Below are 19953 nucleotides of genomic sequence, written 5' to 3'. Positions count from 1 at the left end.
CAAAGACGTACAGGTTTGTAGGTTAATGGGCTTAGTATAAATGTAAATTGTCCCGTCTGTAGGATAATGTTAATGTGCGGGGATCCTGGTCGATGGTGGGCCAAAGGACCTGTTTCCGCGCTGTGTTGTACACTCACCTCAAATGTCATTTCAAGGATACTTTTGGGTATTTGTAAGATACCAGTCTCTCCCAACTCTCCTGAGATACAGATCCAGGGATTTGCTGTGAACATGGAGCCGCCTAACTTCTTACTGGGTATGACCATCACATTGTATGGAATCACTGTAAATATAAAATACACAATTCAGAATTAAAGGACGTTTAGGAAGATGAGGAGAAATCTATTTCGTCAGAGAGTGGTGAATCTGTGGAATTCTTTGCCACAGAAGGATGTAGAGGCCAAGTCAGTGGATATTTTTACGGCAGAGATAGATAGATTTGTGATTAGTACAGGTGTCAGAGGTTATGGGGAGAAGGCAGGAGAATGGGTTCGGAGGGAGAGATAGATCAGCCATGATTGAATGGTGGAGTAGACACGATGGGCTGAATGTCCTAATTCTACTCCGATCACTTACGACCTAATAATTTACATAAAACAATCTGCATAGAGTACCTTTAAATTGCATTGTGCAAGAAATGGGAAATGTTTTTCTCTGCTTTTATCTGGATAATGGCCCAAGATGTGCAGCAACTATAATAACAGGTTTAATGAAACTGAATGTATTAACTTGGAAATCTCCCAGCAACTGGTAAAATGGAAGATTCCCTTGAACTACAACCTGAACATTCTTTCATGGCATAAAATTGCAGCTTGCCCTCAGCATTTTAATGATTTTCAGAATTTGCGAAATTACCTGTCAATTAAAATAACTATTAGAAATCCGGGCTGACATTTACCAAGCACCTATTTAATAACGAGATTTACAATCCTGCAAACAACTACTTCAGCATAAAATGGAGCAATTCAAATAGCTGAGTCTCATTCCTAAAGATATTAAGTAGTTTTTAAGAGGTTTTGGATTTCCATCCTTGGCTGTTTTTCCAATCTTTCATTTGCTTTAATTTTCATTTCAATGTCCTTCATCCACATTGATTGAAGAGAGGAAATGCTTCCTCTATCATTTTCCAAAGTCCTAGACTCACATTTTTTGTTGCCTCTTCGTTGATAACTTAGAAGTTATTAACAGAACTTCAGGGCTAAAAAAGATGAGGCGAAAAGCCAATCCAATGGGGGGGGGGGGGTATCTCAAAATGCTTCAGTCCAGCAAATTGAGGATCAATAGTGGTGTTAAAAAATCATCCTCATGGGCTTCAGATCTTTTGAGCCCCTTGCAATCTCTAAATCTAAATCTAAATCTAAAAATGTTGTTTATTAAATTAAGAATAACAATTTACCATAAAATTGGGGCTGAATCTTTGTCATCAGATAAATATGAGAAATAAGGACTTTCCAAGCACCTCATCTTGGTAAAAAGGACAAGAATTTACATTTTTGCAGATGGATGGCAGCAAATATTAGAAACGTTTAAACAAACTGCTGGTAATATCCCACAGCAAGAAATTAATTCCAACATCATTCACAGGTGTGGGGTGGTGCAATAGGTGAAAAACCTCTGTAAACTCCAGTTGATCTGAACTTTGAGTAAACCCGATGATTTCTTTTGCTTCAAATTGCAATATGATTTTTAGCAACACAATATTTTTTATTATAAAGTTGCAGATCACACGAACTGCAATGATTTAAAAAACACTGAAGTTATACGTAACTTTTCTCACTAAGGTATGAATCACGTGGCGGCGCCTAACGGCAGCGGCTGACTAGCAGTCTGTCCGTCTTTTTTTTGTTGTGTGTCGGTGTTGGGATGGTTTTTATATATATTTTTTTGGTTGTGTATGTGTGGGAGGGGGTGTTGGTGTGGGTGGGTGGGGAGGGGGGGGAACTTTTCTCTTCCTCACGGCGCGGGGTGCGGCTCGGCTGCGGGGCCTAACATCGCCCGCTGCGGCTCGGCCGCTGGACTTTACATCCCGGTGCGGCTTGGCCGCTGGACTTTACATCACCCGGTGCAGCTTGGCCGCTGGACTTTACATCACCCGGTGCGGCTTGGCCGCTGGACTTAACAGTGCCCGGTGCAGCTCGGCTGCGGGGCTTAACATCGCCCGGTGCAGCTCGGCTGCGGGGCTTAACATCGCCCGGTGCAGCTCGACTGCGGGGCTTTTCATCGCTGGTGCGGCTCGACTGCGGACTTGACATCGCCCGGTGCGGCTCGACCACGGGACTTAGCTGCGCAAGGCTTGGTCGCGGGCCTTTCATCGCCCGGTTCGGCCGCGGGACGTTTCAGCGCCCGGTGCGGGGACTGTGCGGGTCGGTCGGGGACGAGCTGTCTGTCCGTTGGCGTGGGGATGAGAGTGGAAGTTTTGTTGCCTCCATCACAGTGAGGGGGTGTTTGGAGTCACTGTGATGGACGTTTGTGTTGGGGTTATGTGTCTTGTGTTCTTTTTTTTTTTTTCTATGACTGCTATGTAGTTTCGTTCGGTACTTCGGTACCGAACGACAAATAAAGCTCTGTTATCTGTTATACAATATAAATGCACATCAAGAAATATGAACATATGCTTATATAAAAGTGGAAAAATGCTTTAGTTGAAATTACTGTTAAAATCCTCAAACATCCAATGTCTTTGTTATTTTTTAGCATATCCACATTCACTTACTGATTGTTGTAAATGCATTTGTAAAGCAGAAGTAATCCACTGCATTGAATGAAAGGAGGTGGTACAGGAATTGTTCCTTCTCATCATCACAGCGAAGGAAGGCATAGCGTTTATAAAGTTTTCTAAAATTAAAAGATAAATTCAAGTAAGAATATCTTCATAAGAAAGATAAGTTAAAAGTTCAATCAAATGTCAATATGTTAGGATGTCTCTTGATACTATTAAAGGTCATATATGCAATTAAATGTAACGGCAGCATGCACAGAGATTTTGATACACAAGGTGAACGATTGTTTAAAGGAAGGTAGTACAGACACTCCTCGACTTATGTATGGGTTACATCCTGTAAACGACACAGTGCTGGAGTAACCTAGCAGGTCAGCTAGCACCTCTGGAGAACAAGGACAGGTAACATTTTGGGTTGGGACCCTTCTTCAGACTGAATCGTTTCATCTTAAATCTAGGCGCCGATACAGCTGATCTACACCAGCAAGACCTGATGGGGGCGCCGCTGAAAACAAAGAGGCACCAACATGACTCTAATGAGTACTTTGTAACTTTGTCGGTGCCAGAAACACAGCGACTCTTTTTGGTACTTTGTGTATTGTATGTAAAAACACAGAATTTCACTGTACCCAAGTACATGTGACAATAAGGCATCACTGAGTCATTGAATTCTTCAGACAGCTTCTCGGATCAGCTTCTAATATGTATTAACCAGCATTTGCAGTTCCTTGTTTCTAAAAACATGAATATTTGGTATTTTTCCTTAATGCATGCCTCCTCTGGCCACAAAATGAGTTCCCACATGGCAGGAAATGGCTGTAACACCTTAGCAATAAGCAACTCCATCCCACTAGTCTCCCAAATGCTGGTTTGCATACAGCTGCTGGACACAAGCTGAGAGTTTGTAAGAAGGGGCTCAAACTAATTAATTTCAAGCTACCAATATCTTGTGATTAAGGCTTTGAATATGCCTGTTATTAAGGCCAAAACAATGTTGTTTTCCTTTTGTTAGTGTTTATGGAGATGAGAGCTGCATTGGAATGTTTCTAACCGGCACTCCTGCAGAATGTAGTCCTATTAAAATCAGATCACATTCAGCTATTGATCTGTATAAAAGCAAATGATTGTGTCCATGAGATGTAGTCTCCAAAGAATCCTTCAATAACTACAAGGGCAGAACAACCATTCCTTGTATAATGTGTAAGAAGGAACTGCATATGCTGCTTTAAACCGAAGATAGACTCAAAAAGCGGGGGTAACTCAGCGGGCCAGGCAGCATCTCTGGAGAGAAGGAAAGGTACTTCATCAACCATCGTTTCAGCAATTTAGTTAGCAATAACCAACTGGCAAACTAGTATACTTACTTAGAAATTAACTGACTGTGTTTAGAAAATTTGGAATTCATAAAATGTGCACACATGCAAATGAGCAAAGTTATACTGTCAATGAATGTGTATTCCGATTGCCATACTATAATATTACCGGGAACGTGCCTATTTTTATCCATCCCGACGTTTCCACTGTATAACAGATTGAATAAAGTCAAAACTGGTACACTTCTTAACCCAGCATATAACCGAGCATCCCTCTTCCTTCCCAAGTTAAGGGATGGAGGAGGTCTAAATAGATTCATTTTAGTAACCAGCATCTTTAGCCCAGCTATTAAATCAAGGAGGACTATTTCATTTTAATAAAATTCTCACAATTCTCAGTGTGGAATCAAAACTAGAATTACCGAAGTATATAATCGAAGATAATGTGAGATTTTTAATTGTAAGTGTAAACTTGGCTATGAAAATAAAATATCAGAGTTTAAGTTTCCCTTTAGCATAGAAATCATGTGGCTAGATTCTAATTTGCAATTATAATACGCTATATTCCTTACTTTGTTAACTCATGGTCTGATAGCAGCTGCTTGAGATGTCTAGACAGCAGTTTCTTTTCCATAGAAAGTCTCACCCAAGCTCGAGCTTTGCCCACATCAGTTTTGATCTCACCAATATTCTGTATATGCCTATAACAGAAACAAATTCAGACAATAAGGAAACCCATTCCAGCCCAAGTTGACTTCATGGCACAGTTTTATGATCTGAATGGGTTCTGATAGGTATTCATAATTGTAGATTTTATAAAATAGATCAATTACTGGGGAAGAGGGACTGCTGATAAATAATCTAGCGATTGCAGGCTGCCTGGCAAAGCTTTTTTTATTTTTATGACAAGAAATGCCAAATTACCAAAACAGCCACAGCATATATTAATTGATTTGATTTGTTTCCAGAGACCTAGGGAAAACCCACATGGTCATGGGGAGCAAACTTCGTACAGATAGCACCAAGGTCTCTGGCGCTGTAAGGCAGCAACTCTACCACTATGTCATTGTGCCAAATGTTAGCTCATGATTCCACTGTGTCAACTTCCATATGCAAGTACAAAGCAGTATGTGCTGAAATGCAGCATTATCACCACTACATTCAGGCTTGAGTTGAGAGGTGGAAATAACATTCATGTCATGTCGACTGTCCGGAAAAGACCATCTCCTATCATCAACTGTTGACATTCAACTGTAAATGTATCACACAATCCTGTACAAGAACAGGTGAGATATTGGGTATCCTGCAGTGATTGAGTTGCATTCTGACTCCAGAAATCCACCATTGCTACAAGGAACAATTCAAGATGGAAGATCCTCTACCTACCTGGATAAATGCAGCTCTAACAACTCTCAGGAGTTTCAACACCAAATGTAACAGAGCAGTTACTCCATCTGTAACAGCTTGTCCAGCATCCTTCTCTCTGCCAACAGTCCCCACAACACATCGGTTACTACCTCCAGCAGTATGAATATTGACTTTTCTAACTTCAAGTAACCCCCTCTCTCCATCCTTCCCCACTCCCCCATCTTACTGTCTCCAACTACATTTTATCTCGGTTTGCTTTGTTGTTACCTTCTCCCAGCTGACAATGATCTATTCTACATTTCCCAGAGGGAATGGGTGATTGATGGTCGGCGTGGATTTGGTGGACCAAAAGCTTCATTTCCATACTGTTTATCTAAACTAGAACTTAAAAACTCAACGAGGAAAGGATTGACAAATTTAAATGACAAAATAATTTCATGTCACATTTGGTTTTGCACAATATGCAGACAGCTCAGCAAATAAACACAAATGGTTTGGTTTACCAAATACAGTCCTTTAGACTGAACTGCCCATTAGATGGCATTGCATAGCTATCTTAGATTAGTTCAGTTATTATTGTCAAGTGTACAGAGGGATAATTTAAGGCTCTTGTTTGTGTGCCACCAAGTCAAAGACTATGTATGATTGCAATCAAACCATTTACAGTACAAGGATAAAGGGTAGAACATTTAGTACAAGATAAAGTCCAATTAAATATAGTGCAAATATCTCCGATGAGGTAGGTGAGAGGTCAGAATCACACTCCAGCTGATGAGAGGATCGTTCAGTTGCCTGATAACAGGTGGGGAAAAAACTATCCCTAAATCTAGTTATGAGTTTTCAAACCTCTGCATCTCTTGCCTGATGTGTGAAGGAAAAAGAGGGAGTAACTGGGGCCCTTAATTATGCTGGCAGTCTTGCCAAAGTTATGCGGGAAATGTACACAAAGAAAAAAAAAACATGGGCTATCAGTTTAATTGGTCGGAGAATGAATAAGATTGTTTTTCCCCCAAAACCGGTCCAGTATTTCTAATTTTCATTCTCCTCTTCTCAGATACATCATTCCAGTCAGTGAATGGTAAAAGAATGTTGCAGATGAGAGTATATGGCAAGTTATTAAACTTTTACCAGAGGTTGTTCATACAGGAAAGATATGTGGCCCAGCACTTGAATCAGCATTGCATTAAGGCTGTGGGTAAAATGCTGGGGATTAATCTAAATGGGTACTTGATGGTCAGCATGGACATGGTGGGCCAAAAGTGTCTGCTTCTGTGTTGTATGACTCCATAACTTACTCCCAAACAAATTATAATTTAAAAAAAACAGCAGGAGACGATAATAAACACACCTCATGTCCCGTGTGAGAGAGATCTTCAAGGGAGGCATGCAAGAACTATCACATTTCCTCCTATCTTGATCCTGGATGAAACCTTTGAATAAAGACAAAATAAGAAATAAGCTAATTGCAACGTTAACATATCTATAGCTTCATTTCCGCACTGCACATCCTAGATTAGTTGACACTAGCCATGTGGATTTATTGCAGTGAGCATGTTATTGTGGTGATTTTTAAAGGGTATTTTGAGAACTTGATTCTGTTAAAAAAAAAAGAATCTGGAAATAAAAGTCTTGCATTTCTAAAACTGAACATCAACTGTCAGATTGTCCTAAAAACCTTATTGGTTCACCCATGCATCGTTTATTAGAGGAATACTATTGTCTTTACCAAAAGAAAAGAAAATATATCATCCAATATATATGTGCATCTTTCTCTTTTTAGATGGTTAAGGACACCATTGGGTCCATCTTAATTTTTTCCATCCAGAGAACTGCCATCCTCAATTATGTCAAAGTGTCCAATAGAATTCTTGCATGGAAATTTACTCTGGGCGAAATAAATATATTCAAAGATTTGAAAACATCTTACCTGGGCTGCTGGTGGTTCCAAGCAAAGCTTCCTTTTTCTCTGTACTCTCCTGGTAATGTAACAGATGAGACCAGAGGGCTGATTTACCCTATCACAAAATATAGGGTGGGCAATGTAACATTTGGCATTGGTACAGTGCACTTCAATCAACAGGACAACTTTCCAAACAGTAGATATGGTAAACATGGTTGAAAAATAAATATCAGAAGATTACAACTTGAAGAAACCTATGCTGGGGGTACAAGGTGGTGCATTCATTTCCTGTATAGATGTGCTGTCTGCATCATCATCACATTACCTACACGATTCTCTTACAATTATGTAAAGGCTGTCTATGGAACTCCGAACACTCTCACTTCTGGATACTGCCACTCTTGGCTTGCACAGACAGTAATTGGTTCATAAAATATCAATATTTAATAACACATTGAACACTCGGGGTAGGGGCAGCGGAAGAAGTGATTGTATTAAGATTGATTGTATTAGTCTGACATCAGTGGTGGGGAAGATGCTGGAGTCAATTATAAAAGACGAAATTGCGGAGCCTTTGGATAGCAGTAACAGGATCGTTCCAAGTCAGCATGGATTTACGAAGGGGAAATCATGCTTGACTAATCTTCTGGAATGTTTTGAGGATGTAACTAGGAAAATTGACAGGGGAGAGCCGGTGGATGTGGTGTACCTCGACTTTCAGAAAGCCTTCGACAAGGTCCCACATAGGAGATTAGTGGGCAAAATTAGAGCACATGGTATTGGGGGTAGGGTACTGACATGGATAGAAAATTGGTTGACAGACAGAAAGCAAAGAGTGGGGATAAATGGGTCCCTTTCAGAATAGCAGGCAGTAACTAGTGGGGTACCGCAAGGCTCGGTGCTGGGACCGCAGCTATTTACAATATACATTAATGACTTGGATGAAGGGATTAAAAGTACCATTAGCAAATTTGCAGATGATACAAAGCTGGGTGGTAGTGTGAACTGTGGGGAAGATGCTATGAGGTTGCAGGGTGACTTGGACAGGTTGTGTGAGTGGGCGGATGCATGGCAGTTTAATGTGGATAAGTGTGAGGTTATCCACTTTGGTGGTAAGAATAGGAAGGCAGAGTATTATCTGAATGGTGTCAAGTTAGGAAAAGGGGACGTACAACGAGATCTGGGTGTCCTAGTGCATCAGTCACTGAAAGGAAGCGTGCAGGTACAGCAGACAGTGAAGAAAGCCAATGGAATGTTGGCCTTCATAACAAGAGGAGTTGAGTATAGGAGCAAAGAGGTCCTTCTGCAGTTGTACAGGGCCCTAGTGAGACCGCACCTGGAGTACCGTGTGCAGTTTTGGTCTCCAAATTTGAGGAAGGATATTCTTGCTATTGAGGGCGTGCAGCTTAGGTTTACTAGGTTAATTCCCGGAATGGCGGGATTGTCATATGTTGAAAGACTGGAGCGACTAGGCTCGTATACACTGGAATTTAGAAGGATGAGAGGAGATCTTATCAAAACGTATAAGATTATTAAGGGGTTGGACACGTTAGAGGCAGGAAACATGTTCCCAATGTTGGGGGAGTCCAGAACAAGGGGCCACAGTTTAAGAATAAAGGGTAGGCCATTTAGAACTGAGATGAGGAAAAACCTTTTCAGTCAGAGAGTTGTGAATCTGTGGAATTCTCTGCCTCAGAAGGCAATGGAGGCCAATTATCTGAATGTATTCAAGAGAGAGCTAGATAGAGCTCTTAAGGATAGCGGAGTCAGGCGTATGGGGAGAAGGCAGGAACGGGGCCATGATCTAATTGAATGGCTGTGCTGGCTCGAAGGGCCGAATGGCCTCCTCCTGCACCTATTGTCTATTGTCTATAATAGTCGCTGAACAACTAAAATACAATCAAGATGGCATCAATAATTGCTATAGAACGAAATATTTTATTACCCTGCCAAAAAGTCACAAGAAGAAAAAGCAGCATAATGTCTTACAGCCCAACTCCATGTGTTTGGGCTCAGTGGAAGCTGAAAGCTGAGACAAAATGACATGGTGCTGCAGAAGTTTTTTTACAGCGGGGCTGCACATCGCAACATTAACTTCGCGAGAAATGACTAACTGAGAGGTAATCATTTCACAAAAAGTGTTTTTGGAACTGGATCACTTGTGCACAGCAAGGTCCATGATGAATTAATGCAGAAGCAGTTTTCCTTCAGTGCGGCAGTGGCGCAGCAGTAGAGCTGCTGCCTCACAGTAAATTTCTCCGGTGTGGGGCGAATATTATTATTACAGCACCAGAGACTAGAGTTCGATCCCGACCTCAGGTACTGTCCGTGCAGAGTTTACATGTCCTCTTTGGCAGCTATCATAGATCTCAAATAGAATTGTAGATTAGAAAAATAATTACAGTACAAATTCCAGGCAATCAACCCCAAGTTGTTGTGAATGGATAATGGTTAACAATGCGATGTGATTCTGTTTCACCTACATTGAACACAACATTTTAACCAAGACTTCAAGGCTTCATGTTCAAGGAAAATCATTCTTCGGTTCAAAGCAGTCATTTTCAAAAAGCGAGCTGCACTTTTTTGCTTTGGTTTATTTTCACCCACATGTTTAGACGGTAATGTTGTATCCTTATTGTTTTGATGTAGTTAAGCTTTATTCTTAATTGTTAACTGTATGTTTGTGTTGTCATTTGTGAGCGGAGCACCAAGGCACATACATTGCCAATAAACTTATTAATTCATTCACAGCGAGTCCATTGAGAGCACAATAAAACATCTATCCTCTGCTGGATAGAAAGAGCTACTGCACGTGAACAGAGTCTGCACAGACAATGAGGAATTTAATAGAACACCATCTACTGGCTCTCATTCACCAGCAACAACCTGGTGACCAAAGATCGCTTGATGTGCAAGCATTTTCCAGTAATCAGAGATATAGGAAGGCAATTTCAAGAAGACCAGAATCAAAATATCCCAAGCCAAGCAGCGTTGCATTTAAGGGACAAACCAAGGGAAAATTTAAATCCTCAGAGAAGAGAACATCATCAGTCTGAAGAAGGGTCCCGACCCGAAACATCACCTATCCATTTTCTCCAGAGACACTGCCTGGCCCACTGAGTTTTTCCAGCACTCTGTGTCCTATCTTGTGAACCAGCATCTACAGTTCATTGTTTCTACTTTTGATCATTCTGTAATAATACTCATCAAATAAATCAGGTCAATAATTGATGTATGCAACACCAACAACATTCTATGCATCTTTTTAGATCCTATGAACGCAAGGAAAGGCTGTCAAGTAAAAGCAAAACTTCCAGCTGACTACTGAAAACAAACCTTATTAATTGGCACTCAAATGTTCAGATGTGCATGTGTATTATCAGATTTTGTAACACACATAAAATCACACTTGGGTCAATTCTGATGGAGATATGCGAACTGTGATCAGCACAGAGCCCAAGTCTTCTGATCCAAGATGGCTGGGTTTATAGCACTGCGTTTATTGCAGGTGATTTTGGAACAGTTGGTTTGCTGAGAAAATTGAAGAAATCATTTCATGCCATCACACTGAACAGTTTTGAAAGGAGGGCCAGATTTATAATCTGATGTGGGTCAGAGGGTGGAACATTCACTGGAGACAAACACTTCTAAGAGACATAAGTTTCAGGTAGTTCACAGTTGAATTGAGTTAACTTGTAAGTATTTAGTATTGGAATTTAGTATTACAAATTGTCATGGTTTTTCAAGTGTGCTTTCTTTTTAAAAAAAGATTCCTATGTTTGTGTAAGGTAGAAAAAAATCACATACAAGTCCTTTGATAGTTTTGATCATCAGTAACAATTGGCATTTTAATGCTAGGATGCACAGCTCTATTTTAACCAGTTTACAAAGGATTATTAAACACCAACATTTGTCATCATTAAAGTCTGGGATGTTTGTTTGCATTACTTCCCTCTCAATCCACACAATGTCTGGTTATTTGTAAATTCCTTGAATGCTAAAGAAAATTTAAATTGCTGATAAATGGGTTGGTTAGTGCATTTTAGTGTATCACACAGACAAAGAAAACTTTAAATGGCAGTAATTAGAAGGCTAGATCAATATTACAAGCAGCTTACAATAAAGCCAATGGGCTCCTGTATAATAGGAAGTACTGTATCTTTTTGAAAATTTGCTACAGTTAAATAGAAACTCGATGTTGTCATAGAAAGCCAACAAACCCTAGAAGCTTTCCTAATCTCCGTTAATTCCTCGTCTTGTTCCAATACACAGCAAGTTTCTACTTGACCCTGCAATGGTATTGGAACCACTTCCCCAGTAATTAAAAGCAAGGCATAGCGGTGGGATTAACATCAGAAAAAGCTGCATGAACAGTGCAAGAAAATTCACAGCTACAAGTCATCTTTGATTCATTACAACATCACTGTGTGCTAAAACTAACTTGTAATACTTCTAACTATAACATATGGACAGAGATTATCCATGGCATGGACAGTGGTCGAGAATAACCTCTTCAACGTGCAGCACACACACACACTGATTATAAAGAAATTAGTGGTCAAAGTGCAAAGGAAGAATATACCGTCGGGGATTATTCAAGGGTTATGAAATTATGTGAAGGTAGCAACCATTAATTCAAAATAAGAACCAGTCTTCAGAATATCTTTCTGATGTACCTTAAAAGCAGTATTCAATTTCAAATTATAAGGACAGCTTTGCAAACAGGCTGCCTGCTCACATGACCGTGAGAGACCATTGTGATGGAGATGAAGGAAGCTTCCAGGCCAGACTTGTTTGTCACTTGGCACATCAAGGGATGCCATTGGCATATTTGTCTATTGATAATTGGGGTATTCGTGTACTCAAGAGACTTGGCCCTCAATACACTAATTTTGGGCATCTGAGTTCTCTGTCCTCAGAAGCTTTTAGACTATATGAATAACTGTATCCCAGCAAAGCTGTTTGGAATCTACAATATGCTACCATTGTAAATATGTAATTTTGCAAACTTGCCAACACTCAAAACAGTAATTACAGCTAGCGAAACTGGAGTCAATTGTTTATTGCTGTCTTGGTATGCCATTGAAACTGTAGTTGATCCTTTATTACAGACACAAGGAGCTTTGGGAGGAGCCAGCGCTGCCGTCGCAGCTGCGGCTTGCCTGCAGTCCGTCTGTCTTTTGTGTTTTTTGTTGTTTTTGTATGAATTGTAGTTTTAATATGGTGTAGGGTTTGTATGTTATGTGTGTGTGTGCGGGGGTGGGGGGGGAACGGGAACTGTAAAATTCTCTCTCCCGAACGGAGACGCGACCTTTGTTTCTGTGTCGTGTCCCCGTTCCCGCTGCGGCCTACCATCGGCCATGCACCTGGGACCACCTGGGGCTCTGGTTCGCAGAGCCCGCGGCCCGGACTCACCACCTGCGGCGCTGGCTGCCTGCGGATGCTGCGGGAGCGGCTGCGACTCGTCTCCGGAGGCTCCGGCGCGGGCCGCGTGGACGTCGGAAGCCCGCAGGCCCCTGGATGGGGGCCGACATCGGGAGCACCGGCAGCGGCAGAGGCAGCGTGTTCGCCCGCCCCGAATCGCGGGGCTTGGGTCGGCCCGCCGCGGACCTTTCACCGTCCGGCGCGGCCTGGAATAGGCCACGGGATTTTTCACCGCCCAGCGGGGGCTTCAATGTCGGGAGCCCCGACCGCCCCAACGTGACAACGACAACAGCCTGACCGCAGGAGAAGACGGCAGGGGAAGAGAAAAGACATTGTGGCCTTCCATCACAGTGAAGAGGGACTGGAGGAGACTCACTGTGATGGATGTTTCTTTTTTGTTTGGTGTTAGTTTGTGATTGTATGTGTTATTGCATTTTTATTGATTATTCTTATTGGTCTTATTGTTCAACTGCGGGTAATGTTTCATTTCACTACACATTTATGTGTATGTGACAAATAAACAACTATTGACTATTGACAGATGCTAGTTATTAAATTGTTTGTTTATTGTTGTCTTTGAAACATATAAACTTGATGTACTTTGAGTTTGGGATTCTACTAAAAAGGTCTCCAAGAGAATGTTTGCTTCTCTTAATGAATAAAGATTTTTATAACAACCAGCTTCAGCTTCCAAGTGGTTGAGTTCAAATGGTTATAATATACCCAAAGAAACTCTTATTGCATCCTGCCAACCGGGCACCCTGCTTATTGTCTGCTGTCTATTTCCCTGAACAACGTTAAGTTTTAATTTATGGTTTCCACAAAATACACAGGGCCGTGGAAATGAAATCAACCCACCAGTAAGAAATTCCACGTAATTGAAGAATGAAATTTCCTTGGTCAATCACTGTAAATCTGCATTCCTAAATTAGCTCATAGATAGCCTAACAACTATTGGTACAAATCAAGATATCTTAAATTACCATATGCAATATCACGCAAGATCATATCAAGATAAAATATAATTGGATCAACAAATATTTCACACAGAATCGAGTCCTATTCCATGCATCAGGTTATTTCGAAATAGGCCTTATTAGTGAACAGTACAGTAATTATATATTATAACCATGTATTTGGTTACTTACTTGCTTGACCAGTAGTCCATGACTCCATATTCTCTCCAACAAATCACAGAGGCTGGCAATTAATGTATTTTCCTCCACTCCTGTGAGTGTCACCTCCCCATGACCCAATTCAACAGCTTCACGCCCCATTTTCTCCACCAACATGCGCTTAGTCTGCAACAGAGAAATTTTGTAGATCAATAAACAACTCAAGCTTACAATATTGGACAATTAGAAAAGAAAAACAGAACGTCTAATTCTTAGGAGCGATTATTTACAATCTTGGAAGAAGGATGAGTGCATGCAACCAAATTCGCTGATGATACAAAGGTACAAATCTTGGTAAGTTGGAGTTTGGAAGAACAAGAGATAATCTTCATTAAACAAACAAAGTCTAAAGAAAACTGATGGTATTGAAACCAAGAGAATAAGGGATCATCGAGAACGAGGGACATAGCTTCTGAATATGGAACTACACGTATAACAAAATTAGAACTTCTTCGCTCAGAGCATCATGAAACTTTGGTATCTCATGCCCCAAAGCCGTGGAGGCAGAATCATTGAATATATTGCAACTAGAGTGACAAACACTGGAACCAAAAAGGACAGGGTGCAAGAAAATGACGTTGAAGCCAAAAACTGGATCAGCCTTTCTCTAACTGAATGGAGGAGATTGCTTGGATGGCTGCATGACCTATTCTTTCTGTCTGAAGTAGGGTCTCAACCCAAAACATAACCCATTCCTTCTATCCAGAGATGCTGCCTGTTCAGCTGAGTTACTGAGTTGTCTTTTTACCTTACTAATGTCATTTTTTAATCTTATTTATCCTTGGAGTATTACTGCTGAGGAGACCCGTTGTCTTGTCAAATACATTTCAATGTACCGTTGACCCTGTGCCAACCCACATATGACAAGTAAAATTTATTATTATTATTACTCCAGCATTCTGTGTCGACCTACTCTTCCAACTGTTTTAAATTCTTTATTTTGTACTTTTCAATAGACAATAGGCAATAGACAATAGGTGCAGGAGTAGGCCATTCGGCCCTTTGAGCCAGCACCGCCATTCACCGTGTTCAGTAAAGAAAACTGTTTAGAGTATTGGTCACAATCAGGCCGGGGAAGAGAAAAAGGAAGCATACTTTTCTGCTTTTAATTACTGTCCTGTGATCACCATTGAAATGCATGCACAGGCACGATAGAGCTGTGCTACAAAAATTATAATCTGACAACATTCAAAACCTAGGTGTGCACGTGAAAAACTTTGATTTGGGAGAACTGTTAAAAAGGTTACTCTTTCCCCAAACATAGTCAGTGCTTTCTAAAGGGAAAAACAAGGGCTTGCAACAAAAGTGTATCTACTTTGGTACGACATTCCTTCAGCAGACCCTCAACAAACTTCCAGTTGGTATGTGCAATCACTGATGGCGAGAGGTTGGATAACTTGGGCTGACGCACGCCTGTGCCAAGACTCCGAGCTTCCTGGATGTATTTCTGCAATTTAAAAAAAAATGTACATGTAATATAAATAAACATGAACAAAACCAGCAGTTCACATATTGTAACTCAACAGATCTCCCATTCAGGGAAAAGATGGGTTAATTATTTTTTTTAAAAGGTGAAATGGACTAACATGGTGAACTGGAGGAAAGTTTAAGACTTCATATAATCAGCAATCCAAATATTTTTCAAAATACACATATATAATATAGCAGGTATCACAAAATGCTGGAGTAACTCAGCAGGTCACGCAGCATCTAGGAGAGGAAATGGGTGACGTTTTGGGTCGAGACCCTTCTCGAAGGGTCTCAACCCAAAACATCACCCATTCCCTTTCTCCTAGATGCTGCTTGACCTGCTGAGTTACTCCAGCATTTTGTGATACCTTCGATTTGTACCAGCATCTGCAGTTATTTTCCCATATAATATAGCATGCTAGCTAAATAACAGTAATGATTATGTTCCAGAATAGTACTTCGAAAATCTGAAAAATCCTCAAACTGAAAGGGAATTTTAACCATCTCTTGCGAGAAATACCAGAACAATTTCTTCAAAAATCTTGATTATTACCTTTAGATTCCACAACTGCTTTTCAAGGTGCCAGTGTACATACTGATAAAAGAGCCATGAGAACACATTATTACTTTGATGGATTTGATAAAATTCCTCATGGTTGGCTCATCCAGAAGATTGAGATTAAGTGGGATTAAGTGATTAGGTTTTTTGGATTAAGAACTGGTTTACTCATAGAAGACAGAGGTTGTGGTGGAAGTGTGTTATTCTAACAGGAGGTGTGGAGTTCAGCACGAATCTGAGCTCAGACCCTCAAGTCCTGGCAACATCCTCATAAATCTCCTCTGCACCCTTTTCAGTTTAACAACATATTCCCTGTAGTAGGGTGACCATAACTAAACATACTACTCCAAATGTGGCCTCACCAATGTCTTGTACAACTGTAACATAATATTCCAACTTCTATACTCAATACGTAGACACAAAATGCTGAAGTAACTCAGCGGGCAAGAAGCATCTCTGGAGAGAAGGAATGGGTGACGTTTCAGGTCTCGACTCTTGAAAGATCTCAACTCAAAACGTCACCCATTCCTTCTCTCCAGAGATGCTGCCTGCCCCATTGAGCTGCTCTAGCATTTTGTGTCTACCTTTGATTTAAACCAGCATCTGCAGTTCTTTCCTACGCATTCTATACTCAATACTTTGACTTATGAAAGCCAATGAGCCTTCTTGATCGCCCGATCTACCTGTGACACCACTTTCAAGGAACTATGTACCTGTACTCAGACATCCCTTCTCATCCCATTCCTTCTCTCCCGAGATGCTGCCCGACCTGCTGAGTTACTCCAGCACTTTGTGAATAATGTACTCAGACATCCCTCTGCTCCTGAGCCCTGCCATTCACTGTGAAGGTTCTGCCCTGGTTTGACTTCTCAAAATGCAAAATGCATTGAGTATTAAACTCAATGAACCATTCCTCAGCCCACATACCCAACTGATTAAGATCCTGCTGCAATTGTTGATAAAATACTGTATGAAGCAAACTTGAATGCTTGAAGTATGGCCAAATATTGTCACAAATTGAAAGTGAAAAACTACAATTGAAAAGACTCACCTCTCTTTGATCATTATCCAAGTGTAGGTGTTCGGTGTGCTGTTTTTGCCTGTCCTTTCGCCTCCACTGGGCTGGCGCACTTCTCTTCACCCACCTTTTAAATGATTAAGCACATTATAGGAATGAAACAAGACACACAATTGTACACTTAATTTAAATGAATGCAGAAAATACTCAGCAATTGTATTATTGTTCCACCCTCATGCATCCCCTGGCCTCTGACCAGAATCTCATGGCATTGTGTTTTCAGCTGTTATCAGGCAACTGAATTATCCTACCACAACCAGAGAGTGCTGAACTATTGTCTATCTCTTTGATGTCCCTCGGACTATCCGTGATCGGACTTCGCTGGCTTTACCTTGCACTAAACGTTATTACTTTATCATGTATCTGCACACTGTCAATGGATTGATTGTAATCATGTATTGTCTTTCTGCTGACTGATTAGCACGCAACAAATGCTTTTCACTGTACCTCGGTACACATGACAATAAACTAAACTAAACTGAACTACAATATAGTAGGATAATTTCACTGTGCAGCTGAATATATCAGAAAGACTTACTTGTTACAGACTGGTGAGGAGGAGAGCACATCTGGCTGTAGTTTTGGGAAGAATCCACATTCATACTTTCCCTGGCCGATCTTCATATCTAGTAGGTGAGGGTGTACTGCAGAGTGGTCAATTTTGGCAAGTCTCAGCTTAATAGCCTTCTCTGGAGAGCACAATGACATCAATCATTAAAAAATGTCTTATGTTTTCCATTATTCGTTAGCAAAAAAGTAGAAAGCACTTTTCTTCTGCCCAATGGATAAGCAGAAAATTTACCCTACAACACTTTATTAAATCAAAATGCAAAAAAGGCAACTGTTTGTGAGGTCTGAGTATAAATATTATTCAATCATTTTTTCAACAGATTTTTATTTGGTTAAAATTCTCCACATACATTCATTTCTGTTGTGAATTATTAAGAACGGCTTATCCACGCAAGATAGTTAAGGTCACTGGGGCATTTTTTGAAGGATCATATTCAAAATTTCAATACACAATAAAATAAACAAAGCCAGAAATGCCCAAGGTTACATTCTGTGGAAGATCTTTTTGAAAAGTTTGAGGACCCTTTGAGGTTAAATGTTGTGGAAATTACAAAACCAAAACTATAATAGACCCAGCCTTCAGCTCTGAGAAACAGCTAATCTTAGTGAATGCGGGAAGATGAAACACATGTTCAATCTTAGCCCATGAGAAACAAGGCTTGAGAGGCGGCGAAGGCAATGGAAAAGGGAAACTAGGGAATGAAAGTAGTAGGCGTCCTGGGGAGATGCTGCGCGGCGGGAGTGTCCTGGGGAGCCGCAGGGGCCCGATCCACCCGCCGGGCAACCGTGCCGCGAACCGGAATGAGCCCTGGTAGGCCCGACTTGCCCCACAGGTCTCCAAGGAGACTGCGGAGAAGCTGGGCAGTGAGGCCTGTCTGGGCCGAAGGAGCCTCGGCAGTGGTGGGGCCTCGGTGGCAACAGGAGCTGGAATTTAGAAGATTGAGGGGGGATCTTATAGAAACGTACAAAATTCTTAAGGGGTTGGACAGGCTAGATGCAGGGAGATTGTTCCCGATGTTGGGGAAGTCCAGAACAAGGGGTCACAGTTTAAGGATAAGGGGGAAGTCTTTTAGGACCGAGATGAGAACGTTTTTTTTCACAGAGTGTGGTGAATCTGTGGAATTCTCTGCCACAGAAGGTAGTTGAGACCAGTTCATTGGCTATATTTAAGAGGGAGTTAGATGTGGCCCTTGTGGCTAAAGGGATCAGGGGGTATGGAGAGAAGGCAGGTACGGATACTGAGTTGGATGATCAGCCATGATCATATTGAATGGCGGTGCAGGCTCGAAGGGCCGAATGGCCTACTCCAGCACCTATTTGCTATGTTTCTATGAGCCTCGGCGGCGGAGCGTGAAGGAGTAGGAGAAGACAATGGGGACCAGGCCTGGGGGGATCACCATGAAGAACAATGGGGACCCGGCATGGGGGGATCACCGTGAAGAACAATGGAGGGCCTGGCGTGGGGTGACTGTCGTGAGGGATGGTGGGAGAACAATGGGGGACCCGGTGTGGGGGAGCACTCTAGTTTTCGAAGCCTGTGTTCGTTTGTTTGTTTGTTTGTTCGTTCGTTCCGGTTTAGGCGCTGTGCACAAGGCAGGCAGCCAACAGGCGCTTGTCCTTTTCTTTTTTTTTCACTTTTACTTTCAGGTTTCCGTGTGCCCCGTTGTGTGCTGCAGACCATTTCCCCTCCGGGGATGAATAAAGTTTTATCATACCGTATCGTATGAAAAATTGACTTTGGGGCACATGGGAATGAAAACAAAACAAATGATGGAAACGGATGGGAGGCAGAGGAGAGAGATGGCCCAGCCAGGATACTTAATCCCAACCACTGTCAATCATATGGGATCAATTGGTAGCAATTTCACAGGAGACAGATTTGAGAGCTCAACACCCACTCCAATGCACAAAGAAGACGCCTGGCACTCTGGTGAAGCTCAGAGATACAGCTGCACTCCCAGAACTTGTGTTCAGGTGGATGCTAAAAGATCCTATACTTTTTTTTAAAAATGAAGGCAAGAACATTTTTGGGTGGCCCAGCCAATGATTTACTCTTGAGCATTGGATCCCAAAAAGTAATTCAACTCGTGGAACCACAAGAGATAGCAAATGTTGGAATCTTGGGCAAACTGTTGGAGAAACATCCGTGGAGGCAAATGGAGAGTCATTCACCAGGACTGAAGAGTAGAGAGGATAGCCAGTGTACATGAGTGACGGGGAGGGTTGTTGGGGCAATAGCTGGCAAGCGATAAGTGGGTCTAGGCGAGGTCAGATGGCAGAGGAAAGAGTAGAGATAGCGACAGAGGCTGAGAGGGGCTGGGGAACTGATTATGGACTTTGATGAAAGAAAGAGTGAAGGTTGGGATGATGGGCCAAT

At 41.6% G+C, this 19953-nt stretch overlaps 1 protein-coding gene across 3 annotated transcripts in view; it reads right to left on the bottom strand.

Annotated features, from left to right (window-relative positions):
- Positions 1-19953, bottom strand: part of dennd5a (DENN/MADD domain containing 5A) — an 84053-nt gene that overhangs the window by 12546 nt on the left and 51554 nt on the right. For 2 of the 3 annotated variants that reach the window (XM_078415388.1, XM_078415389.1), the window contains 9 exons: positions 17545-17695; positions 16980-17073; positions 15215-15346; positions 13873-14025; positions 7328-7415; positions 6749-6830; positions 4605-4733; positions 2714-2835; positions 138-283 (listed from right to left, as the gene is read on the bottom strand). In XM_078415388.1, the coding sequence (XP_078271514.1) occupies positions 138-283; positions 2714-2835; positions 4605-4733; positions 6749-6830; positions 7328-7415; positions 13873-14025; positions 15215-15346; positions 16980-17073; positions 17545-17695 (1097 nt within the window). Of the gene's footprint in view, positions 1-137; positions 284-2713; positions 2836-4604; positions 4734-6748; positions 6831-7327; positions 7416-13872; positions 14026-15214; positions 15347-16979; positions 17074-17544; positions 17696-19953 lie in introns of those variants that run through there. The other variant, XM_078415390.1, reaches the window with a different exon arrangement.

Source organism: Rhinoraja longicauda, chromosome 18 (genome assembly GCF_053455715.1).
Source record: "Rhinoraja longicauda isolate Sanriku21f chromosome 18, sRhiLon1.1, whole genome shotgun sequence".
Taxonomy (NCBI): domain Eukaryota; kingdom Metazoa; phylum Chordata; class Chondrichthyes; order Rajiformes; family Arhynchobatidae; genus Rhinoraja; species Rhinoraja longicauda.
The sequence above is the reverse complement of the archived record's forward strand: the minus strand, read 5'-3'. Positions and strand labels throughout refer to the sequence as shown.